Raw genomic sequence first — 25,237 nt, 5'->3', positions numbered from 1 at the left:
CACCCACCACCAAAGTCCGTCTTCTTGGCTGAGTGGCACATGTGACCCGCCCCATCCTCTCCTCTCACATCTCCTGTGCCTCTTCCCCTCTCACTCTGCTGTAGACACAGCGGCTTCCAGCTGTCCCTTGGATATCCGAGGTCCCTTCCCTCCTTCGGAATGCATTCTTCTCCTGGGGCTGCTGTAACACAGTGCTACACACTGGGTGGCTCAGAGGACAGATATTTGTGGACAGACAATTGAGGTGGCTGGAAGCCTGAGATCAAGTTGTCTGCAAGGTTGGTTCCTTCTGAAAGTTCTGAAGGAGAATGTGTCCCAGGCCTCCCTCCCAGCTTCCAGGGGTTGCCAAAGAATCTTTGCATTCCTCAGTGGGTAGACACATCATGCCAATCCCTGCTTCTGTCTCATATGGTCAAGCCCTGTCTTCAGTACAGGCCTCTGTGTCCCAATTTCCCCGTTTTATAAGGACACCCATCACTGGGTCAAGACCTACCCTAATCCAGTGTGGCCTCATCTTCCTTAAATGTGCAAACACCTTATTTCTAGATAAGGCTGTATTTTGAGGTTCCGCGTAGACAGGAAATGTGGGGGGTACAATACTGAACCCAGAGTATGTGTGTGTTTGTACTGCATATACCTTGTCATGAATTTAGGTATCAACTTCCAGTGTTACGTGAAATCATTACTTTACTGTTTTGTTTTCCTAGTCCTTCCAACCACATATACAGCTATCCCTCTAAAATATACATATATGTTTCAGACTGTATGTATATATATTTCAGACTGTATGTATATTTAAGAAATATATAATCTCCATATACCTTTTCTTTTTGTCCCTTCACTGTACTCCATTTTTCCATGCGACTGTGAAAGGTCAACAAAATTACGTAGATAATTATGGTTCTGCTGAATTATTTCATTGTGGATAAGGCTAACAGCCACTTTTCCCAGAATCCCCATATTTGTGGTTCTAGGTGACAACTCACCAGTGGTCTGAGTATTGAAAGTAGAGGTGAAGATGCCCTAGTCTAGTGTTGGGGTCACCATACAGATGGACAAATGCATAGGGGCTTATTTGCCAACAGCCTGCAGCCCAAATTTCTACTAGCAGCCTGTCAATCAAGCATGTACCAAACCAAACACTAACCTTTTCCCCTCCTATTTTTTTAGCAGTCTTGCCTTCCATTCATGTCTCTATGACCCCCCAAATACAGATCAGATTCCATGGTCAGAAAGCCACAGCTTTGGGTTTTCCACCCAGCCCCACTGTGTCCCCCGAGCCACTGATTTAAAGTCATATTTCTTAAATTTCTCTAATGCTTTGACTCCCCTTTTCTTACCGTATTTGTGTAACATATCATTTGTATAGCAAGCACCCATTCTCTCAGTAATTGTGGAAGACCAGGCATCTTGATTCCAGGACAACAGATATAATGGTGCAGCTAAAAACTACATGGGACTCTGACCCTCTACTGCCCTGTTGAGTGTCTGTACTGTTCTATCCTTCCGTGTGAGAAACGAGCACCTTCTGCATGTCTCAGGCGGGATGTGGGAGATTTCTTTTACTTGGGAGTTGAAGCCAAGAATTCAGCAAGTGTTCACATTTTATATTATGATTAAAAACTGCGTGCATTTGTTTAGTCAAACACAAGTTTGTATGCATGTTGCCCGGAAGAAAACTTGTCAATCATTTTTAAAAACCACCTGTATACTAACGAATGTAATTCTCTTTAACTTTTCATTGGCTGAGAGATTTTATCAAAATATCCCTTTGCACTTATGTAGTGTCAAGTCAGCCTTGCTATTTCTCATTTAGGACAATTCTTGGTTAATATTTTCATGCATTCTTAGTCATGGTACCAGCTGCACAGGATTTTAGGGATGTTTTCTTTTGGGTCGATATTTTAAATTCTTATATACTTACAATCTTTGTCATTACCGTGATTGTAACACATTACTAAGACTAAGGCGATGACTTCATCAATGCCCTCCACTCAAAGACCACCAGGACCACACCTGTTGGCAGAGAGGATCGCACTGCATCGGGACATTGGATGACCACAACTCATGAAGGTGGGCGGAGGTGTCGGTGTGAGGGACACACTGTGACATGTACCGCGTGAGGACGTGTTCTGACATGACGCATGCAGACGTGTGACAGATGATGGGGGCGTGTGGGAAGGGCTCCCTTATTCTGGATTAGATGCCGTCAGGACGTACAGGTAAGTTTGTGATTGGAGATCTTCACACTTCTTGTCTAGAAAGCAGGCGGGATGCGGTGCAGCTCGAACTATGAATAAAGAGGAAGCACGGGGCGCCTGGGTGGCTCAGTCGGTTAAGCGTCCTACTTTGGCTCAGGTCATGATCTCCTGGTTCATGAGTTCGAGCCCCATGTCGGGATCTGTGCTGACAGCTCAGAGCCTGGAGCCTGCTTCGGATTCTGTATCTACTAGTCTCTCTGCCCCTCCCCTGCTCATGTTCTGTCTCTCTCTCTCTCTCTCTCTCAAAAATAAAATAAACATTAAAAAAAAATTTGTTTTAAAAAAGAGGCAGCAAGCACATCAGCAAGAAGCAGGGAATATGTGGGGAGCTGTATGGACTGGACTCTATTTTTTAGCTTCTTTACACACATGACCGTATCGTGGTCTTCATGTGCCTTGATGCCTCACAGACAAGGGTGTGCCTCGTCCGAGGACAGGCGGGTAAAATGGTTTCTGCTCAGTGAATGTCACAGCCCAGTACCGAGCGCCGGGCCGGCTTCCGTGTCTGAGGCTATGACTGCCATTCTCACCGACTGTGTGAACACGGACGTGCTGCTTACTCATATCCGGCAGTGTGTTAAATGCCCTCCTTAAAGGAACCCTGTCAGCACATATAAATCAAGTTGCTCAAATGCCATCCTTTTTTTCCCCTCTCCTTGTATGAGTTAACTGAGGCCTATAAATCTAGGTGAATTTTTAGAGGGCACCAAGCATAGGAACAACAACAACAAAACAAACAACTCAGGATTATGATTCAAATTTATCCTTTCTTTCCCAGACTCTATACTCGGTATCAGGTGCTAAAAGTTGAGCCCCCTCTTATGTGCCACACAGCTGGCTCAAAGCAAAGCAATGTTTGCTCAAAGCACACAATTATATTCCATGTGGACCCAGGCACTGCAGACACTTGCCCACATGTCCTCACGCTCACTGCTTCCCAGCTGCCCGTTTAGGCTCGTTCCCTTGGTGCCTCCCACGGTCACCCCATCTCTACGCACTGACTGTCCGTCTCAGACCTGAGGATAAGGTTGTCTGTTGTCCTGGGCCTTCCTGTGCCCCCTCCTGTCACTGCCAAGACTGGCCAACCTTAAATGGCCACAGAACAGGTGCACCTTCAAGGCCTCTAAACATGTACTCAGTGGTTGTCCTGCAAAACTGCAGACTCGGAATCAGAAGGGCATTGCAAAGAAAAGGAACATAAATTCACAAAGAAAACATCCTCTGAGTATTTGCAATTGTGAACTCTTTTTAGACAATGTTTAAAATCAGGGATTTCTTGGTTTTTCTATGAACAAGCAAGAATCCCACATCAAATGTCACATACGGACTCTTTCCCGCCAGTGCAGAAATTGCAATGTTGTTGTGATCCACACTTCCCATGTTGTTAGGTCAGTGTGTTGTCGTCCCCATGACAAGGTCATTTTGGTGAACTGAGGACAGTAGACAGGAAAGCCCATTCTGACCCTGGTTGGAATGATAAGACATAAGCATTCCTCTCTGCAAAGACTGCACAGTGCACAGGTATCTCTATTTTCCATTTATGCTACCACATTCCTGTACATTTCCTTTACTGTTTCCTTCCCCACATCCCAGTGGGACTGCGGCTCCCCTTACACACCATCTCAGACATGAAACCCAACCTGAAATACAACCAGACTACGACCATGCCCGGGGCCAGAGAAGCATCCCTGGAGGCCATCTGACACAGCAATAGAAACTGATTTATGTCAATTGGGGGCAGATCAACAGAAGTATCAGTGGTTTGAAGGAAAAGAGAAAGGCATGGCCCATTTTTCCTCCACTGGAATTAATACAAGGATACATCGATGGGTGAAATATTACCAACCAATTACCCACCCATCACAGGAAGAAACCTCCTGTTGAACACAAATAGCACTATTCCTAGTAAGAACAAGTAAGGAAATAAGGACATGTTTCCATTCTGGTAAAGATTTTCATGTAAACATCAAAGAGCTATTTGGAAAACACACATTGGGAACAGCATTTCCAGAAATTAATAGTGTCCTCAACGCAGTTATGCCTGGAGCTCCGTGTAAGAACTCATTCCCACCACAACTAAGACTCACCTCACCGACACTGTTCTAGTTGTTGACAGACAAGTAGGGAAGATGTGTGTCTGGCTCCCCATCCCACAATCTTAACCTGCAAGGCCAAGACTCCTGGTGTTCTTTGTCAAAGACCATTTCATAAGCAATATTTAGGTTTTCAAGATTAGGAGTGACAACGTCATTTTTATAAATAAAAAGTGGTAGTTGTAAAGGAGTTAAAGAAAATCACAGCAGAAAGTAAAACGTCAAAAGGTGTAAGTTTTGTGAGAACACAAAAGGGAAATAAAATAAAGGCAGGAGGCCAGCCGGAGATGCTCCTTGTTCAACCCCTGGCCACCTGCAGACTCAACAGGAAAAGACTTTACTGCCCTTACCCCATTGAGAAAACTTTCCCCTGCCCAGCAACAGTCTAGCCAATGAGAGGCTGTCACACCCCAATGAGACAGTCACAGCTCCGCCAATGAGAGATGGTGACAGCTCAGTCAATGAGAAGCCACCATCTTCAAACCACAGTTTGCCCAAATGGACTTTTTCTGTATAGTTCCTCCCCTCTCCCTACTCCTCCTTTGCCTATAAAAGAGCATCCTCTCCTTTGTTCTCAGGACTTGCTCTCAGATATGCCATTTCTTGCATGTCTTGATTTGCAGTTCTTGCAATTAGCTCCCAATAGACCCCTTTTGCTGGAAAAACAACCAACACTTAAGGTTAACCTACTTGGTACCAAACACTGTCCCATTAGAAGTGTGCCAGCCTCTGGTCTGACTTCTGTGTGGACTTAGACTGTTTCTACCTGGAAGTGTGTGGGCCTTTGGGCCAAGTCCTTTTGGAACCAGCCTGTTCCTGTCACAACAGTGGTTTTTAGGATCTGATCCTTTTGTTCTAAAGAAAAAGCCAAGAAAGGGGATCCCAGTCATCAAAATGCTTTGAGGGTGTCTCTCAGCCCCAATTCAGTGGTCCCCTCTGGTTTCATGTTTAAAAACTGCGGTCTTTCCTCGTGTGAATTTCTAACTAAATGGACTAACTTTAGCAGGGGTAACTTAGAACATCAATGGCCATTACGGAAGACTTCTGATCTCCCAACTCTAATCAAAATAGAATTGGACAGCCATGGCTCTCAAATTGTCAGAACCAGATTGGATGCCTATTTTAATGGGAATTTTGAAGCTTCCAAACACTATCAGGATCTAAAGTTCCTTCTCCACTATTTCTAAATTATCAGAGACAAAGCACTCAAGGGTGTCAAAATGGCTTCCAAGCCTCCTTCCCCTTCCCCATCTTCTTTGTTTCCAGACACGTGGGTGCCTCTTCCAGTGGAGACCAGGCCATCAATGTCCCCTTCCTCTGTTCCCTCTGCCCCATCCCGGCCTTCTATGTACCCCCACCTACTTTTAATCCTTTTACTGAAGGTCCTTTTCCTCTGATTCTCTCCCCAATCCTTCCTCCCCTGAACCTGTTAAGACATGCCCCTGTGAGAATCCAAATAAAGCTCAATTACTTACCTTCCCTGGACTAAGGCAGAATTGTGAGCCAGAATTAGGCTTTCCCAAAGTAACTGAGAATCCCCAGAGGTTTGCCAAAGAATTTAACAGTTATTCATACTCACCTACTTAGTTTCTTAACTTTATACCAATTAGCTCACATGCTTGCTGGAGACCGCCAGGCCCAGCGGGCCCAATGGGAACATCCTTAAAGGTATTTGGAAAGCAGACACCTACATTCTGGCAAAGATGCTAGAACAGTCACTGGAAATATGACTGAGCAATTATACATCTTCCCTTAAGCCTCTAGGGTGGAGCAAAATTCAGACTTGCACACCACAACCTGATGAATGTTTTCTTAATGATCACAATTGAGTCCAAATTGTCTCTCAAGACAATTCTCAGAGGGGCCAAGATGGCAGAGCCACATTGAACTTCTCTGCTTCTCTCATCCCTGAAATGCAGCTAGATCAGCACCAAACCATTTTGCACACCTATAAAATTGATCTGAAGACTAACACAACAATCTGCAGAACTTGAGCCACAGAATTTGGCCGGTACGTGGCATGGAGAGGTAAACTGAGGCAGGAAGAAGCCACGGAGGGTAGGGAACTATTTTTGCTTGCAGAGAGAAGACAGAGACAGGGGAGAGAGTACAGGGAAAGCATTTCCCCCAAAAGCAGCTGGAAAGAAAAAGAGTGGAAACACTCATAAGGGACTGAACAAGAAAGGGAGAAAGGAGAAAGGAGAGGATTTCAGTACCATTAGAAGTCTATAAACTGGGGAGCACAGAGTCGGAAAGTTTGCAGCTCAATACCTGGTGGTGCTCTGGTGGGAAGGGAGAATCCCCAGGAGCAAATAGCGAGGTACTGGGGGTCCTCGGACCATATGGGGAGAGGCAGGTCCCCTGCCAGGAGGATATATGGTAGAGGCCATGCAGCTTCCTCACAGGCAAAGGTCTCAGCAGACCCCATATTTCACCCATGTTTGCTGGTATTGGAACAAGGACGTTAGGGGGCATGAGGGAGCAGTGAAATGTGGCGTCAGATGTATGTTGTGATTTACCATAGTCCCCGAACCACTGCTGCTACATGATAATGCTAAATTTTTCTGGGGCGGACTGGCACCAGCCACAGTCTCTCAGCATCTGCACCAGCACAGTCATGTGAACATACCTGGGGGTAGGCTGGCACCCGGCCATTATTCAAGGATACCCTCCCCAGAGGGTCAGAGCAGGTTCAAGCCTCAGGGCCCTCAGTAGTGAGGGATTTGGAAACACAGCCCCATCTGAGATAAAATTCGGGAGGGAGGTGCTGCTTGGCAGGCTGAAGGCTTGGTTGCAGACAGTGTAGAAGTGGTGAGTAGATGGAAGCCAGAGACAAAGGAGGGATGCTTGGTTGCTAGTCAGCGAGAGCAGAGTTCTGATCCTAGAGACTGGGAAGCTGGGTGACACCATTTTCACCTCTCCTGAGCATGCACATACACATACACATGTGACACACCAATCCACCCCCAGTAAGCTAAGCAGCACCACCTAGTGGAGTACAGAGCCATTACACCAAGCCTGGTCCAACTATACCAACCAAGCCCTAGAGGACCACCACAAGTCTCTCTGCCTGCTTAGTGTACAGACTATAAAATGCTTCATAGTTTGACTTCTAGGGGAAACCAATGTAATTTCATTCAGATTTCATTCTGATTGCTGGTCCATCTATTCATTTTTTTTTCTTTTCTTACTCTTGAACAGAAAGAGAAAAAAATTATTTTTACTTTCCATTTTTATGAAGATTTTTCTATTTTTAATTTTTTTTAAATTTTTAGTCTGTTTTACTTTCTTAATTTTATTTTATTTTACTGTATACATCCTTTTAAAATTTTTAAAGTTTTCTTTTTTTTCCTTTCCTTTTTTTCTATATTCTATCAAGCTTCTTTCAACAACCAGATCAAAACACACTTAGAATCTAGCTTCCTTTATTTGACTTTTTTGTGTTGTTTTTAATTTTTAATTTAATTTTTTATTTTATTAATTATTTTTCTTCCTCCAAAATGACAAAATCAAGGAATTCACTCCAAAAGAAAGAACAGGAAGAAATGACAGCCAAGGACTTAACACAGATATAAGTAAGATGTCTGAACTAGAATTTAGAGCCATGATAATAATACTAGCTTGGGGTGAAAAAAAATAGAATACCTTTCTGCGGAGATAAAAGAAGTAAAATCTAGTCAGGACAAAATTAAAAATGCTATAACTGAGATGCAATCTCAATGGTTCCCACAGCAGCAAGGATAGATGAAGCAGAGCAGCAAATCAGCAATATAGAAGACAAACATGGAGAATAATGAAGCAAAAAACAAGAGGGAAACTAAGGCAAAAGAGCATGATATAAGAATTAGAGAACTCAGTGACTCATTAAAAAGGAATAACATCCAAATCATAGGGATCCCAGAAGAAGAGCAAGAAAAAGAGGTCGAAGTTTTGTGTGAGCAAATCATAGTGGAAAACTTTCCTAACCTGGGGGAAGACAGACATCAAAATCCAGGAAGCACAGAGAATTCCCATTAGAGTCAACAAAAACTGACCATCAACAAGGCATATCATAGTCAAATTCACAAAATATGTAGACAGGGAAAGAATTATGAAAGCAGCAAGGGAAAAAAGTCCTTAACCTGTAAGGAAAGACAGATCAGGTTTGCAACACACCTAGCCACAGAAACCTGGCAGATATATTCAATGGCAAGATATATTCAATGTGCTGAATCAGAAAAATATGCAGAAGAAAGAAGTGGCAAGATATATTCAATGTGCTGAATCAGAAAAATATGCAGTCAAGAATTCTTTATCCAGCAAGGCTGTCATTCAAAATAGAGGAGACATAAAGAGTTTCCCAGAGAAACAAAAACTAAAAAAGCTCATGACCACTAAACTAGCCCTGCAGGAAGTTTTAAGAGGGACTCTCTGAGGAGAGAAAAGACAAAACAAAACAAAAACACCAAAAGCAACAAAGACTAGAGAGGACCAGAGAACACCATCAGAAACTCCAACTCTATAGGCAATACAATGGCAATACATACCTATCTTTCTGTACTCACTCTAAATGTGAATGGACTAAAAGTTCCAACCAAAAGACATAGGGAAACAGAATGGATAAGAAAACAAGATCCATCTATATGCTGTTTACAAGAGACCCATTTTAGACCTAAAGACACCTTCAGATTGAAAGTAAGGTGGTGGAGAACCATCTATCATGCTAATGGTTGCCAAAAGAAAGCTGGAGTAGCCACAATTGTATCAGACAATCTAGATTTTATTCATTTATTTATTAACATTTATTCACTTTTGAGAGACAGAGCACAAGTCGGGGAGAGGCAGAGAGAGAGAGAGAGCCAGAATCGGAAGCAGGCTCCAGGCTCCGAGCTGCCAGCACAGAGCCTGACACAGGGCTTGAACCATGAAGTGTGAGATCATGACCTGAGCTGAAGTTGGACGCCCAACCTACTGAGCCATGCAGGCGCCCCAGACAATCTAGATTTTAAAATTAAAGTGTAACAAGAGATTAAGAAGGGCATTATATCATAATTAGGGGGTCCATCCACCAAGATCTAACAATTGTGAACATTTATGCCCCTAACGTGGTGCACCCAAATATATAAATCAATTTACCACAAACATAAAGAAACGCATTGACGATAATACCATAATAGTAGGGGACTTTAACACCCCATTTACAACAATGGACAGAGCATCTAAGCAGATACTCAACAAGGAAACAATGGCTTTGAATGACACACTGGACCGGATGGACTTAACAGATATATTCAGAACTTTTCATCCTAAAGCAGCAGAATACACATTCTTCTCAAGTGCACATGGAACATTCTCCAGAACAGATCACATACTGGAACACAAATCAGCCCTCAAAAAGTACAAAAAGATTGAGATCATACCATGCATATTTTCAGACCATAGAGCTATGAAACTTGAAATCAACTACAAGAAAAAAATGGAAAGACAACAAATACTTGGAAACTAAAGAACATACTACTAAAGAATGAATAGGCTAACCATGAAGTTGAAGAGGAAATTAAAAAGTACATGGAAGTCAATGGAAATGATAATACCACAGCCCCAAACCTCTGGGATGCAGCAAAGGCGATCATAAAAGGGAAGTATATAGCAATTCAGGCATTCCTAAAGAAGGAATAAAGGTCTTAGATACACAACCTAACCTTACACCTTAAAGAGCTGGAAAAAGAACAGCAAATAAAATTCAAAACCAGCAGAAGATGGGACATAATAAATATTATAGTGGAAATCAATGCTATTAAAATAAAACAGGCAGGCAAACAAACAGTAGAACAGATCAATGCAACCAGGAGCTGGTTCTTTGAAAGAATTAACAAAATTGATAAACCCCTAGCCAGATTGATCATAAAGAAAAAGGAAAGACCCAAATAAATAAAATCACAAATGAAAGAGAGATCATAACCAACACTGCAGAAATACAAACAGTAATAAATGAATATTATGAGCAATTAGATGCCAATAAAATGGGCAATCTGGGAGAAATGGACAAATTCCTAGAAACCTATAACTACCAAAACTGAAACAGGAAGAAATAGAAAATTTGAACAGACCCAAAACCAGTAAAGAAATTGAATTAATAATCAAAAATCTCTAGGAGCACCTGGGTGGCTCAGTTGGTTAAGCATCTGACTTCAGCCTAGGTCATGATCTCACCATTCCCGAGTTCAAACCCTGTGTTGGGCTCTGTGCTGACAGCTAAGAACCTGGAACCTGTTTCAGATTCTGTGTCTCCCTGTCTTTCTCTGCCCCTCCCCCACTCAACACTCTCTCTCTCTCTCTCTCTCTCTCTCTCTCTCTCTTTCTCTCTCTCTCTCTCTCTCAAAAATAAACGCTAAAAAAAAAAAAAATTCTCCCAAAAAAACAGAGTCCTGGGCCAGATGGCTTTCAGGGGAACTCTACTAAACATTTAAAGAGTTAACACCTATTCTGTTGAAGCTGTTCCAAAAAACAGAAATGGAAGGAAAACTTCCAAACTCATTCTATGAGGCCAGCATTACCTTCATTCCAGAACCAGACAAAGACCCCCTAAAAAGGAGAGCTACAGACTAATTTCACTGATGAACACGGATGCAAAAATTCTCAACAAGATACTAGCCAAATGGATCCAACAATACATTAAAAGAATTATTCACCATGATCAAGTGGGATTTATACCTGGAATGCAGGGCTGGTTCAATATCCACAAGTCAATGCGGTACATCACATTAATAAAATAAAGGACAAGAACTACATGATCCTCTCAACAAATGCAGAGAAAGCATTGACAAAATACAGCATCTTTTCCTGATAAAAACCCTCAAGAAAGCAGGGATAGAAGGATCATACCTCAAGACCATAAAAGCCATATATGAGAGACCCACTGCTAATATCATCCTCAATGGGGAAAAACTGAGAGCTTTCCCCCTAATGTCAGGAACACGACAGGGATGTCCACTCTTGCCACTGTTATTCAATATAGCATTGGAAGTCCTAGCCTCAGCAATCAGACGACACAAAGGAACAAAAGCCATCCAAATCGTCCAGGAGGAAGACATACTTTCACTCTTTGCAGATGATGTGATTCTCTATATGGAAAACCCAAAAGATTCCACCAAAAAACTGCTAGGACTGATCCATGAATTCGGCAAAGGCACAGGATATAAAGTCAATGCACAGAAATCAGTTGCATTTCTATACACCAATGATGAAGTAACAGAAAGAGAAATCAAGGAATTGATCTCAATTTAAAATTGCACCAAAACACATAAAATACCTAGGAATAAACCTAATCACAGAGGTGAAAAATCTATGCACTGAAAACTATAGAAAGCTTATGAAAGAAATTGAAGAAGACACAAAAAATGGAAAAATATTCCATGCTCATGGACAGAACAAATATTGTTAAAATGTTGATAGTACCCAAAGCAATCTACATATTCAATGCAATCCCTATCAAAATAACACCAGCATTCTTCACAGAGCTAGAACAAACAATCCTAAACTTTGCATGGAACCAGAAAAGACCCCTAATAGCCAAAGAAATCCTGAAAAAGAAAACCAAAGCTGGAGGCATCACAATCCCAGACTTCAGGATGTATTTATTACAAAGCTGTAATCATCAAGACAGTATGGTACTGGCAGAAGAACAGACACTCGGATCAATGGAACAGAGTAGAGAACCCAGAAATGGACCCACAAACATATGGCCAACTAATCTTTGACAAAGCAGGAAAGAATATCCAATGGAATAAAGACAGTCTCTTCAGCAAGTGGTGCTGGGAAAACTGGGCAGCGACATGCAGTAAAATGAACCTGGACCACTTTCTTACACCATCCACAAAAATAAACTCAACATGGATGAAAGACCTAAATGTAAGACAGGACGCCATCAAAATCCTTGAGGAGAAAACGAGGCAAAAACCTCTTTGACTTCAACCACAGCAACTTCTTACTCAATATGTCTCCAGAAGCAAGGGAAACTAAACCAAAAATGAACTATTGGGACCTCATCAAGATAAAAACTTGGAAACAATCAGCAAAACTAAAAGATAACTGATGGAATGGGAGAAGACATTTTCAAATGACATATCAGATAAAGGGTTAGTATCCAAAATCTATAAAGAACTTATCAAACTCAACACCCAAAAAACAAATAATCCAGTGAAGAAATGGGCAAAAGACATGAATAGACACTTCTCAAACTTTTCAAAAGACATCCAGGTGGCTAACAGACATATGAAAAAGTGCTCAACATCACGGAAATACAAATCAAATCAATACAAACACAAATCAAAACCACAATGAGATACCACCTTAAACCTGTCAGAATGGCTAACATTAACAACTCAGGCAACAACAGATGTTGTCAAGGATGTGGAGAAAGGGGAACTCTTTTGTACTGCTGTTGGGAATGCACACTGGTGCAGCCACTCTGGAAAACAGTATGGAGGTTCCTCAAAAAATTAAAAATAGAACTACCCTATGACCCAGCAATTTCACTACTAGGTATTTATCCAAAGGATACAGGTGTGCAGTTTCAAAGGGACATATTCACCCCAATGTTTATAGCAGAGCTATCAACAATAGCCAAAATATGGAAAGAGCCCAAATGTCCATCAACAGATGAATGGATAAAGAAGATGTGGTGTGTGCATATACACACACATATACATACATACATACATACATACATACATACATACATACATACAATGGAGATTACTCAGCAGTCAAAAAGAATGAAATCTTGCCATTTGGAATAACATAGATGGAACTAGAGGCTGTTATGCTAAGCAAAATCAGTCAGACAGAGAAAGAGAAATATCGTATGACTTCACTCATATGTGGAATTTAAGATACTAAACAGATGAACATAGGGGAAGGGAAGCAAAAATAATATAAAAAGAGGGAGGGGGAAAAACATAAAAGACTCTTAAATATAGAGAACAAACTGAGGGTTGCTGGAGAGGGTTGTGGGTGGGGGGATGGGCTAAATGGGCAAGGGGCATTAAGGAGGACACCTGTTGGGATGAGCACTGGGTATTATACGTAGGGGATGAATCACTGGATTCTATTCCTGAAACCATTATTGCACTATATGCTAACTAACTTGGATATAAATTTAAAAATAAAATAAGAAAATTCTCACTTTTTACTGACAGCATATGAAATCTCTCCACACAAAAATTTTAAAAAGTGTAGCTTCTGGTATTATTACAAAGAGCCAGGATTTTGGAAAAAATCTTCTTCAAATGTAAGCACTCCATCCACCCGCATCCCTCCACCTGGTCTTTCTGACATCCTCCTCATTCCCAGTGACAGGGCTCCAGGGAACCACAGGGGCTCTTCCCAGCTGTCCGTCTTAATCAGCTTGTGGAACCACCTGCACATTGGGAATGAATCTCTGTCCTTGTTGACACCAGAAGTACACTCTTGGTGCCCAAACCCCTGCTGTAATGCAGCCCCTGCCTGGAAGGATTAATATAGTACCAGTATTTGTGGGGGGGGGGGGGTGTCTAAAAAAAAAATCTGAACAAGTTCCTGTCTGTGAGCCTATTCCTTTTGTCTAGGACATTTGCGAGAAACTCACCGTCTTTTTCTCCCTTCTTCCTCTATTCACGTATTAGGCAGAGATTTCTTACAACAGGATCATGACAGAATTTCTTTCCTCCAAAAGGGAGACATAATTCTAAACTTTGACAGTAGTAATCAGATTAACCAACCAGGGAGATCAAATGACCCTTGAACACATTTTATCAGCACTAGAGTGGAATCTGGGGACACTAACCATTTCTTTCAACTGGATCACCTACCATCGTCTTTCTGGGAAGCATCCTCAACTGATATTGGCAGAATCGTAGTGTAGCTGCTATGAATATAAAATTGTATTTTTCAAACCCTCCTGGCAGAATGGAATGAGACAATATACTACAAATAAAGAGGCTCTTCAGGGCATCAGGCCCATCCTAAGAACAGAAGGCTCAGGTGCTCAGAATCCCCTATACTGTTTCCTGAAGTGCCTCCTTTACGTGGCAGAACCTAATGGATGATAACGGATGTCTGTCCAAGACGTCTCAGCAATAAATAACATCTTTATCCCTCCAAACTCTGTTGTTCTTAAGCCCTATTGGCTACTGGCATGCACTGCCACTGAGAGCAAATTCTTCAGACCACATTTGGATCCAAAGAAAACTCATGACAACTTAATGCTGACACGTCCCCTTTTGACTCCCCATGGCATTTTACATGCCACTCCTCTAAACAATAAAGATTTTTCATAGTTTACTGATGTGTTTTTTTAAAAAGGAGGAAAACAGTAAATATTAGGTTGGGTATGCTTTTGCAAATCCTTTTTTTTTTTTTAATTCCATTTTATTATTTTTTTACATTACCTCTACACCCAGTGTGGGGCAAAACCCCACAAGTCCAAGACTAAGAATTACATGCTCTACTGACCGAGTCAGCCAAGTGCCCTGCAAATCCTTTTAAAGGTACCAAGGTGGCAATACTTTTCCCTTTGAATGTCCAGCCCCATAGGATGTTACATACCGTTACATGACCAAATATCATAGTCAAGGGTAAAACCACAAGCATTTCGTCCCATAGTTGGAATGACTTTGGGGTACCTCAGAACTGTGGAACATTATGGAAACAGCAAGGGTTTTTTTGTTTTTGGTTTTGGTTTTTTGGGTTTTTTTCTTACCTCTATTAAGGATAAAACCGAAGGGGCTCCTATGTCCAGAATTTACCAGATACCATATTTTGGTCGACTGATCTGGCTGATATCAAGGGTACTGGTCTTTCCAGACACCCCCTGGGGGCCAGAGGAAAGCACCCCACTGGTATTTCCACCACAATCACTGCTTTCGGAAATAAGCAGGCAAACCTGAGTCATGGTCCAAAGGGATGTCCCTGCACACTGAAGAAAAAGTTCTCACTTAGAGTGGACATGCAAGGCTCTCTCTGCCAGCAAAACAGCACCAGGAGCAAACTGCATAGTCTTTATTTCCTGTTCACCAGGAATAAACATCAAAGAATGTCAAAGCATGGGAGGAAAACACAAAGAGCCTCCGGACATAGACCACACACACATATCCGGTGTTTACATGAAAGCACGTAGGGAAGATGTGCGGTTTTGAAGACTGCCAGACGACTACAGTGGGTCTGTTCCCGAACTGGCTCCTGGGAGATCATGGGACTCTGGATCTCACAGGGCTATTGGTGGACAGCCTTGAGCCCAGAACATTGCTGATGTTTCAGCATTTACCCCATTCACTTTCCCAGGCCTTGCAATCCACTCTCAAGAAAGAACTGCACAAGGGATGTTCTTCTAGGTCATAATTTGGAACGAAATCAATCTAAGACAAGAACTAGTGCCAGAAAGATAAACCAATATCAGAACTTGAAAAATTGAAGAAAAAGGGGTGCCCAGGTGACTCAGTGGGTTAAGTGTCCAAGTCATGATCTTGAGGTTTGTAAGTTCAAGCCCCGCGTTGGACTCTGTGCTGACAGCTCGGAGGCTGAAGCCTACTTCAGATTCCGTGTATCCCTCTCTCTCTCTCTGCCTCTCCCCCGCTTGTACTCTCTCTCTCTCTCTCTCTCTCTCTCTCTCTCTCACCCTATCTCAAAAATAAACATTTTTGAATTTTTTTAAAATTGAAGACAATGAGAAAATTGATGTGAAAATATAACTTTTAATAATAAAGACTGAAAAGACGAGTAGACACAGAATCAGGAAATTCCAGTATCCATAACAGAGGACAGAAAAGAACTTTCAACAATGAGGGGTCTAACATCATGAAAATTTATCAAGGACATTTTGGAATGTTTAATTCAAGAGATTCTTTTGTAAAAGTATATAAAAGTGTTAAGTACACACCAACAACAGACACATTTTTATCACCTCTAGGTCCAAAAGACATTATAATGGGAAAGAGACATGTTGTACAAAACCATGTGATTACTTCAAGTCTGAGGTAACATCTAGGTTGTACAGATAGAGAGGGCAAAGAAGGCCACTTAAAACCATCAGTGTTCGTATCAATGAGATGAACTAGGAATTCATACACTTGGGATCCCAATCAAGGAAGAGGCACCTGGAAAGTCAAAGCCATATTCACAACAATGAAAAGATTTCTCTCCTGCCTGAATTTTCATGAACAAAATACATGAAGTTCTATACCTGAAGTTTTCCCAAAATTGTGTGCATTCAGGATCATCTCCGTTGTACTGACTTGCATTTTCAATAAGATTTGAAAGGAGGGATGCCTGGGTGGCTCAGTCATTTGATCATCTGACTTTGGCTCAATCATGATCTCACGGTTCATGAGTTCAAGCCCCGCATCTGGCTCTATGCCGACAGCTCAGAGCCTGGAGCCTACCTCAGATTGTTTCCCTCTCTCTCAGCCCCTCTCCTGCTCATGCTCATGCTCTGTCTCAAAAATAAACATAAAAAAATATTTGAAGGAAAAATAAATGCTTTCCTACAGTGTGGCTTTGCTCACAGATTCCTGGACAGGCTCTTCCATGGTGCTTAAGTGTGTAATGTTTCACATTACTGTGCTTGCACGTGTGTTCTCGAAGGGAAGAGGGACAACTGAAGGCTTTCCCACAGAGCGAAAATTCATAAGGTTCTTCTGCCCAGGTCTACGAGACACTGGAAGGTCTTACCAGAGTCCTTACATACAGAGGCCTACTGTCCACTGTGCAGCCTCACGTGTTCTTGAAGGGAGCAGTGATTTGTCAAGGTCTCTCCCCAGGGTGCTTCTTCATATGCGCTCGAAGAGAGGAGGAGAACTTGTACACCTTCCCACACTTCTTACATTCATAGGATTTAATGGTGCTGTGTGTTTTCAAATGACTTTGAAAATTTTGCAGCTGACGGAAAGCTTTCCCACACTCCATACACTCAAAAAGTCTCTCCTCAGCATGTGTCCTCATGTGTGCTCCCAGGTTGGAAGGAGATGTGAAGGCTTTCCCACAGTGCTGACATTTACAGGGTTTTTCCCCAGTGTGTGTCCGTGCATGTATTCGTAGGTCTCTGTGATACCTGAAGGCTTTCCCACACTCCTGACATTCATAGGGTTTCACTACATTGTGTGTGGTCATGTGACGTTGAAAAGGTTGATGCTTCCGGAAGGTTTCCCCACACTCCTTACATTCCAAGTGTCCACCCACTGAGTGTCTTCTCGCAGTATGTAGTACGAGGGTGTGGTGTCGAATGAAGGCTTTTCCACAGTGCTGACATTTATAGGGCCTCTCCCCAGTGTGTTTCCTCACATGTTCTCGCAGGCATGAGTTATACCTGAAGGCTTTCCCACACTCCTGACATTCATAGGGTCTCTCCCCCGTGTGTATTGTCACATGCTCTCGCAGATTCCCAAGATATCTGAAGGCTTTCCCACATTGTTGACATTCATATGGTCTTTCCCCAGTGTGTGTCCTCATATGCACTCGCAGGTCTGTGTGATCCCGGAAGGCTCTGCCACATTGCTTACATTCATAGGGTTTCACAGTACTGTGAGTGGTCATGTGACGTTTAAAATGTTCATACTTTCGGAAAGATTTCCCACATTCCTTACATTCATAGGGTCTTTCCCCAGTGTGTGTCCTCATATGTACTCGCAGGTCTGGGTGATGCTTGAAGGTTTTTCCACACTCCCGACATTCATAGGGTTTGACTACATTGTGTGTGGTCATGTGACGTTCAAACTGTAGATGCTTCTTGAAAGTTTTCCCACACTCCTTACATTCCAAGTGTCTGTCCCCTGTGTGTCTTCTCCTAGGTACTAGAAAGGACTGCTGGCCAGGGAAGGATTTCTTACAGGGCTGATATTTATAGAGTTTCTCTGGAGTGTGAGTCCTCACATGTTTCTGTAGGCCTGACTTACACTGGAAGGCTCTCCCACACTCCTGACATTGATAGGTTCTCTCCCCAGTATGAGTTCTCACGTGATGTGTAAGATCAGAGTGACACATAAAGGCTTTCCCACACACGTCACATGCATGGACCCTCTGTACACAGTCATTTTGCACATGACCCTGAAAAGAAGAAACGCAAGTGAAAGCTTTTCCACATTTTTTGCACTCCTCTAGAGATTTTTTACTACTCAGACTCTTTGCGTATGTCTCTGATGCTCTCCCGGTGTCCTGACCTTCATAGGGTTTCTCTACAAGGTCTGCACCCACCTGAGTGCTGAGGCTTGAGACGGAGCTACAGGCCGGCCCACATTCCTCACAGGGACTAGATTTGAGTCCTGGGTGAGATCTTCCCAGATTCCCTAGAAAAAAAACATCTGTGAGGGCTTCCCTACACTTAGCGCATTCACAGGATTTGCCTCCAGTGGGACAGCCCTCATGCACAGTAAGACTTGTAATCGGGTTCAGGGTTTCTCCACATGGATCTCCTTCAATACGTTCACAGACACTCTCCACCAAAGGACTTCTGTTCAAAATAGGAAGGTACATTGTTAGGGAATAATGATTATAAGTGATCTCTTTATTACCTAATGATCTATTGATGTTTGTTAATCATTATTGGGTTACATGATGGATATTCTCAACGAATGAGTATGTTTTTAGCACTGTGTGCAAGGTTCCAAAGTGGAACAAGCTTCCTGTTCTCCCTGAGGACTCAAATAGAGTCAACATTCAGGGCTTCTTACATATGCTTTTCCCTGACCATTTTTTTCCAACTGAATTGTTTTTCAGATGATCAATAGGTAGAATGCATTTATAAAGGTTTGTCTTGTGAAAATTTCGACTACAGGATTGTTGTGCTAGGTTTGCAACTGTTCTCTAATTTCAGGTCAGTCTCACAATCGCCAACATCCCCCCCTTCCTCCCTTACAAGTGTCATTCACCTCAAAAGCCCTTCCTGCATTCGGGTCAAATCTCCACTGCTGTGAAATTTCTGCTTCTCTACAAACACAGAACAGGAATCATTTTTTGTATACATTAGTATTTTCACTCAGAGGCTCATTCTGCAAAGAATTCCACTGAGCCTTTGATCCACTCATTTTACCTTGACTGGGAGAAACTACAAGAATTAGGAGTCTAATTGAATTTCTCGGAAATGATCTGATATGTAAGGTAAGAAAACAGACCATGTATCTCTATTTATATACGGATCCCGAAATGTAAATGAACTTCATGAGGAAGAATGGTCAGGTGACCAAAAAATTCCGAGGACCCTTGTGACTCGGGACTTTGGCAATAATAGAGAAAGTGTCTGAAATGGCAGCCCGTTCATTCAAAAATACTTCAAACTAGATGGACACTAATGTGGAGGTAAGAATTATCAGAAGAGCCAAGTAGGAAGGAACTGGGCAAGATACACACATCCATACCCTACCTCTACAGGAAGACAGAAAGACTGGGCACAGGGGGTATGATAGATGAAAAGTCCAACAGGAAAGCCGGGTGAATGACAAATATCACCCTTCTCAAAAACAGAGTCATGTTTCTAGGGGATGTGTCCAAATGTCAATCCCTTGTCTGGAACCTGGTCCAACCAAGGGTTGATCAGTTCTGAAGGCACACAGGCCTTTGGTGAAGCCTTCCTACACTGCCCCAGCTGCCATTAGAGGTCAGGTGATGTGTGTGGCTGCTGGCCTGCCCCTGAGAAGAGCTCAGCGGGACGGAGGATTTGAAGAACAAGCAATCTGGAAGATGGGCACTAACTTTAGTCTTCAGGGTCATTGATGACCGATAATTGGTGGCTTTTTATTATTTATTCATTTATTAATTCATTCATTTAATCATTCTTTTACTAGAAGCATACTGACCTATATATTAGTGTCAGGTGTACAATATGGTGATTTGACAATTACATACGTTACAAAATGCTCACCATAAAAAGTGTAATTGCTGTCATTATACACAACTATACAATTATTGACCATATTCCCTGTGCTCTACTTTTCCTTCTGGTAACGTATTTATTCAACAAGTGCAAATCTGTTCTTCTCAATCCCCTCCATGATTTCACCTGTCTCTCAATCCCATTCCAATCTCACAAACACCAATTTGTTCCCTAGAATTTTAAGACTGTCCCTATTTTCTGTTGTTTGTTCATTTTGTCATTTAGATTCCACATATAAGTAACGTGTTTTGTTTGTCTCTCTGTCGGACTTATTTACTTGGTATAATACTCTCTAGGTCCATCCACGTTGCCGCAAACATCACAAATTCGTCCCTTTTGTATTACTGAGGGATAGTCCCTTGTATGTAGATACCACATCTTCATTATCCATTCATCTGTTGAAGGACACCTGCATTGCTTCCCTATGTTGAGTACAGCGAGTAACAGTCCAGTGAACCAGGGGGTGCACATGTCTTATTGTGCTGGCTTTTTTTTCTTTGGTGAACTACCCAGAAGTGGAATTATGGGCTATATGTTAGGTTTCATTTTATTGTGGAAATTCCAAACTGTTTGCCAAGCTGGTTGCACCCATTTAAATCCCACCGACGAGGAGTTTCCTTTTCTCCACATCCTCACCAACACTCGTATTTCCTGTCTTTTTGACACTAGCCGTTCCGGCTGCTGTGAGGGGACAGCTCATTGTGGTTTTGATGTGCATTTCCCTAAGGATTAGTGATATTGAGCAGCCTTTCGTGTGCCAAGTGGCCACCTCTATTATTTTCTGTGGGAAAATGTCTGTTATGTTTGCTATGTTCCCCTTTCAATTTTTTATTTTTCCTTTTGTTTCCCTTACCTGAAGGGATGATTCCACAAAAATAATGCTAAGGCTGATGTCCATGAGTTCAGTGCCTCCGTTTAGTCTTAAGACGTGTATGGGTTCAAGTCCTACACCGAGGTGTTTAATCCATACGGAGTCTCCTTTCAGGTAAGGGGTACGAAGCTGGCCCAGTTTCACCTCCTTGCAGGTAGCTGTCTCATTTTCCCAACACCACTTATTGAAGAGACAGTCTTAACCCCATTGTATATTTTCAGCTCCTTCTTTGTACATAATCCGGCCATATAAGCATGGGTTTATTTCTGGACTATTTTGTTGCCTTGATCTATGTGTATATTTTTGTCCCGGTACTACACTGTTTTGCTTAGTATAGTTTGAAATCTGAGACTGTTGTATCTTCAGCTTTGGTATGTTTTCTTAAAATTGCTTTATTTGGAATCTTTTCTGTTTTCATAAAAATTTTAAAATTTCTTGCTCTAGTTCTTTCAAAAATACTATCTGTATATTGATGGGGATTGCATTGAATATGTATAACACTTTTCATAGTATGGGCATTTTCAATAATATTAGTTCTTATAATCCAGGACAATGGTATACCTTTTTTTATTGTGTCGTCTTCAATTTCCTTTTTTTTAAGTATTTTTAAATGTTTATTTACTCTTTTTTGAGAGAGACAGAGACAGAGCATGAGTGGGGGAGGGGCAGAGAGAGGGAAACACAGAATCCGAAACAGGCTCCAGGCTCTGAGCTGTCAGCACAGAGCCCAACGCAGGGCTCAAACTCACAGACCATGAGATCATGGCCTGAGCCAAAGTCGGATGCCCAACCAACTGAGCCACTGAAGTGCCCCTTCAATTTATTTTTTTAAAAATTTCTTAATATTTATTTTTGAAAGAGAGAGAGAGAAAGAGAGAGAATGAGTGGGGGAGGGGCAGAGTGAGAAGAAGACATAGAATGTGAAGCAGGCTCCAGGCTGTGAGCTGTCAGCACAGAGCCCAACGCAGGGCTCAAACCCACAAACTGTGAGATCACGACCTGAGCCAAAGTTGACACTTAACCAACTGAGCCACCCAGACGCCCCTTCAATTTCTTTCACTAAATGTTTATACCTCCTAGATTAAGTATCTTTAAACTTCCTTAGTTACATTTAACATAGTATTTTATGGTTTTTGAGGTAATTTAACATGGGTTTGTTTTCTACATTTCTCTGCTATTTTGATAGTAGATACGGAAGTGCAACAGATTTTGGAATATTAATTTTGTGTTCTGCAAGTCTTCTAAATTCATGTATTAGTTCTAATAGTATTTGGTGAAGTGTTAAGGACATTCTATGTATTGTTTCATATCATTTGCAAATTTGACTTATTCTTCTTCCTCCTGAAAAGACCAGTGAAGGTATGGAGCCATCCTTACCAACGGCAGACAGGTTCCTGCAGGTCTCCAGCATCACATCTCTGTAGAGCTTCCTCTGACCACGATTCAGCAAAGCCCACTCTTCCGGGGTAAAGTTCACAGCCACATCCTCAAAGACCACAGAGGCCTGAAACATACCACACACTCTATTGCTGCAAAGCTCCATCATCACCCATGTGTGTGGAAGGATGAAGGGTGACAGGCGGGGAGCTGCACTCCATTCCTAGAACCCCTGAGTCACAATAGAGGGTGAGGACAACAGCTGACATGGACTTACACACAGCCTATTTAGTGGGATATTTACACTGAGACAGATCTGAGCAGACCAGTACTGTACAGACTGAAAACTGAAATATTCACTCGGACAACACACAGACCGGAGGACACACGCTTGGCTTGCTCTAAGACGATTGTGCCTCGTCAGCTCCAAGAACTGGAACCAGAATGTCAGGATGCTGTGGACACTCAGATTCAGCCTTTGGGCTGTATTTTTAAAAAGTGGATAAAACATGAACCCCAAGACCTGAGAAAAATCATCTCATCTTTCATGTCATGTGTCCTGGCCTCATACAAACTCCCAGATCAAGACATATGGCCCCACTACGCAACTTGAAGTCTTTTGCCAGAACTCCTCCAAATGCTCACAGGTCCCATACATGCAAGCCTTCATATTCATGGCACTGTCCCCAAATCCCAACCTCTACAAAAACTGCAGATTGTGTCTTCCTCAGACACATGGCCCATCTGACCCTTCAGACATTCTAGATGACCTCTCTTTTATTCCACCCATTGGCTTTCCCCTGCCTCTACAGGAACAGGGGCTCTACTGGACTTAAATGGCCAACTTTAGATTTTTCCCATAGGTATCCCAGGTTTAAAAAAAAAAAAAAAAAACAGTGGGCAACAAATTGACTCCTAGTGGACGCAGATGCAACATATTTGATTTTTTTTTAATTTTTAATGTTTGTTTATTTTTGAGAGAGAGAGAGATACAGAGCATGAGCAGGAGAGGGGCAAAGAGAGAGGGAGACACAGAATCCAAAGCAGGCTCCAGGCTCTGAGCTGGCAGCACAGAGCCCGACGGCAGGGCTCGAAGTCATGAACGATAAGATCATGACCTGAGCCAAAGTCAGACACTTAACCTACTGAGCCACCCAGCTGCCCCAGAATATATTTGATATTAAAGCTAATTTAAGGTTGCTGATGTAACGAAAAGACATGATTTTAGAGTTATCCATACATATTTATTACATATAAAACTTTTATACTAAAGGTCAAATAAGCTCATGTTATCTCTGTTGCAGTTTGTAAATAAATGATGACTTAAAATCATGGTTAACTTTGTCTCAGAAAGTTCTCATGGGTAATTTTTAAGATAGCTTTCAAAATCTTTCATAACCTGAAACTTTGAAATTTTGCTAAGTTCAGTGATAAATTCGGTTTAATTCACTGGGCATCTAAGTCTTTTCTCAATAAGATAAAATACTAACATGTTAATTAGCAAAAAAATAAGTTTCATCTGCTTTTGACTTCTTATTGCAGAGAAACTAAAGATACCTGCACCTGTAGGAAAACATACATTGTGCCTCATATAAAGACTGTGCTATGAAAAAGGCATGTTCCTAAAAACTATGAAATGCGTCCATAAATTTGTCATCTAAAGAATCCTGGTGTATAGACAGTTCTCAATTGGTTTTCACTGGAAACTAAGGTTTCTAAGAGGTACAATTCTAAATGTAACTGAGACCGACCGGAATGGGGAAAGCAAGTCTGTATCTAAGAGAGTAGGAGATATGAGGGATGGGAATACATTTTGTTAAGGTGAAAGAAAGTAATTTTCTCCTAAAATGAGACTGGTTATTTAGAGAAAAAAATCTCAGGACAAACTCTGAGTGCAAAAGAATGTTGCAGACAAGTTTGTGAAGGGACAGCTTTAGAAAGTAATTTTATGTGTGTGTGCTTAGGATGGACTAATATTGAAATAAATTGATTTTAAAAGGATACTGCTTCAATAGTAAACATGCACTTTTCTCGCTGGGACAAAGCTTTCTTGGATTGTTGGTCTGGTCTTGATCAAGACGATGTAAACAAAAGTCTTCTTCCTTTCCTTATCTGCCCCCAAAACCAAAGTTTCTATGTTTTGCTTTCACCAGGTCTTTGACTACTTAAAGTTAAAACTTCTCAAAATGTGTAAGATCTGTAATTCTATTTAGACATGTGCTTTAAAAATTTCTGAGAGTTCAAGGGGTGCCTGAGTGGCTCAGTCAGTTAAGCAACCAACTTCGGCTCAGGTCATGATCTTACGATTTGTGAGTTTGAGCCCCACATCGGGCTCTGTGCGGATGGCTTGGAGCGTGGAGCCTGTTTCAGATTCTGTGTGTGTGTCTCTCTCTCTGCCCTTCCCCCAGTAATGATCTGTCTGTCTCTGTATCAAAAGTAAATAAACATTTAAAATAAATAAAAATAAAAATTTCTGAGGATTCCAACACACTTTCCCAAGTTTAGAAATTGTAAATGAAGTCTTTTTTGACTAATTAGGCTTGCATATTTGGTATGTTAAGTTACTTGGAAAGCAGGGTCAAACAAATAGTAATAAACCTTAGATTGTATCATTTGAGTGTATACTACAGCTGTTTTGAAATTACATAAAATCCATAAAGTTTAAATATGTTCTCATATAACATCATCACTTGACATTCTAATTGTTAAAATACTAGTTGTCAAAGAAATGAGCAGATTTCCTTGTCAGCTATAT

At 41.7% G+C, this 25,237-nt stretch overlaps 1 protein-coding gene across 1 annotated transcript in view; it reads right to left on the bottom strand.

Moving 5' to 3' along the window:
- The window catches only part of LOC122213736 (zinc finger protein 77-like), an 81,397-nt gene that overhangs the window by 42,187 nt on the left and 13,973 nt on the right, over positions 1 to 25,237 (bottom strand). Inside the window, exons 2-4 of the mRNA XM_042927932.1 lie at positions 22,483 to 22,609; positions 19,234 to 19,291; positions 18,560 to 18,815 (exon numbers count right to left, since the gene is read on the bottom strand). Coding sequence (XP_042783866.1) covers positions 18,560 to 18,815; positions 19,234 to 19,291; positions 22,483 to 22,609 — 441 coding nt within the window. The remainder of the gene's footprint in view (positions 1 to 18,559; positions 18,816 to 19,233; positions 19,292 to 22,482; positions 22,610 to 25,237) is intronic.

The sequence above is a fragment of the Panthera leo genome, chromosome A2, assembly GCF_018350215.1.
Source record: "Panthera leo isolate Ple1 chromosome A2, P.leo_Ple1_pat1.1, whole genome shotgun sequence".
NCBI lineage: Eukaryota > Metazoa > Chordata > Mammalia > Carnivora > Felidae > Panthera > Panthera leo.
The sequence above is the reverse complement of the archived record's forward strand: the minus strand, read 5'-3'. Positions and strand labels throughout refer to the sequence as shown.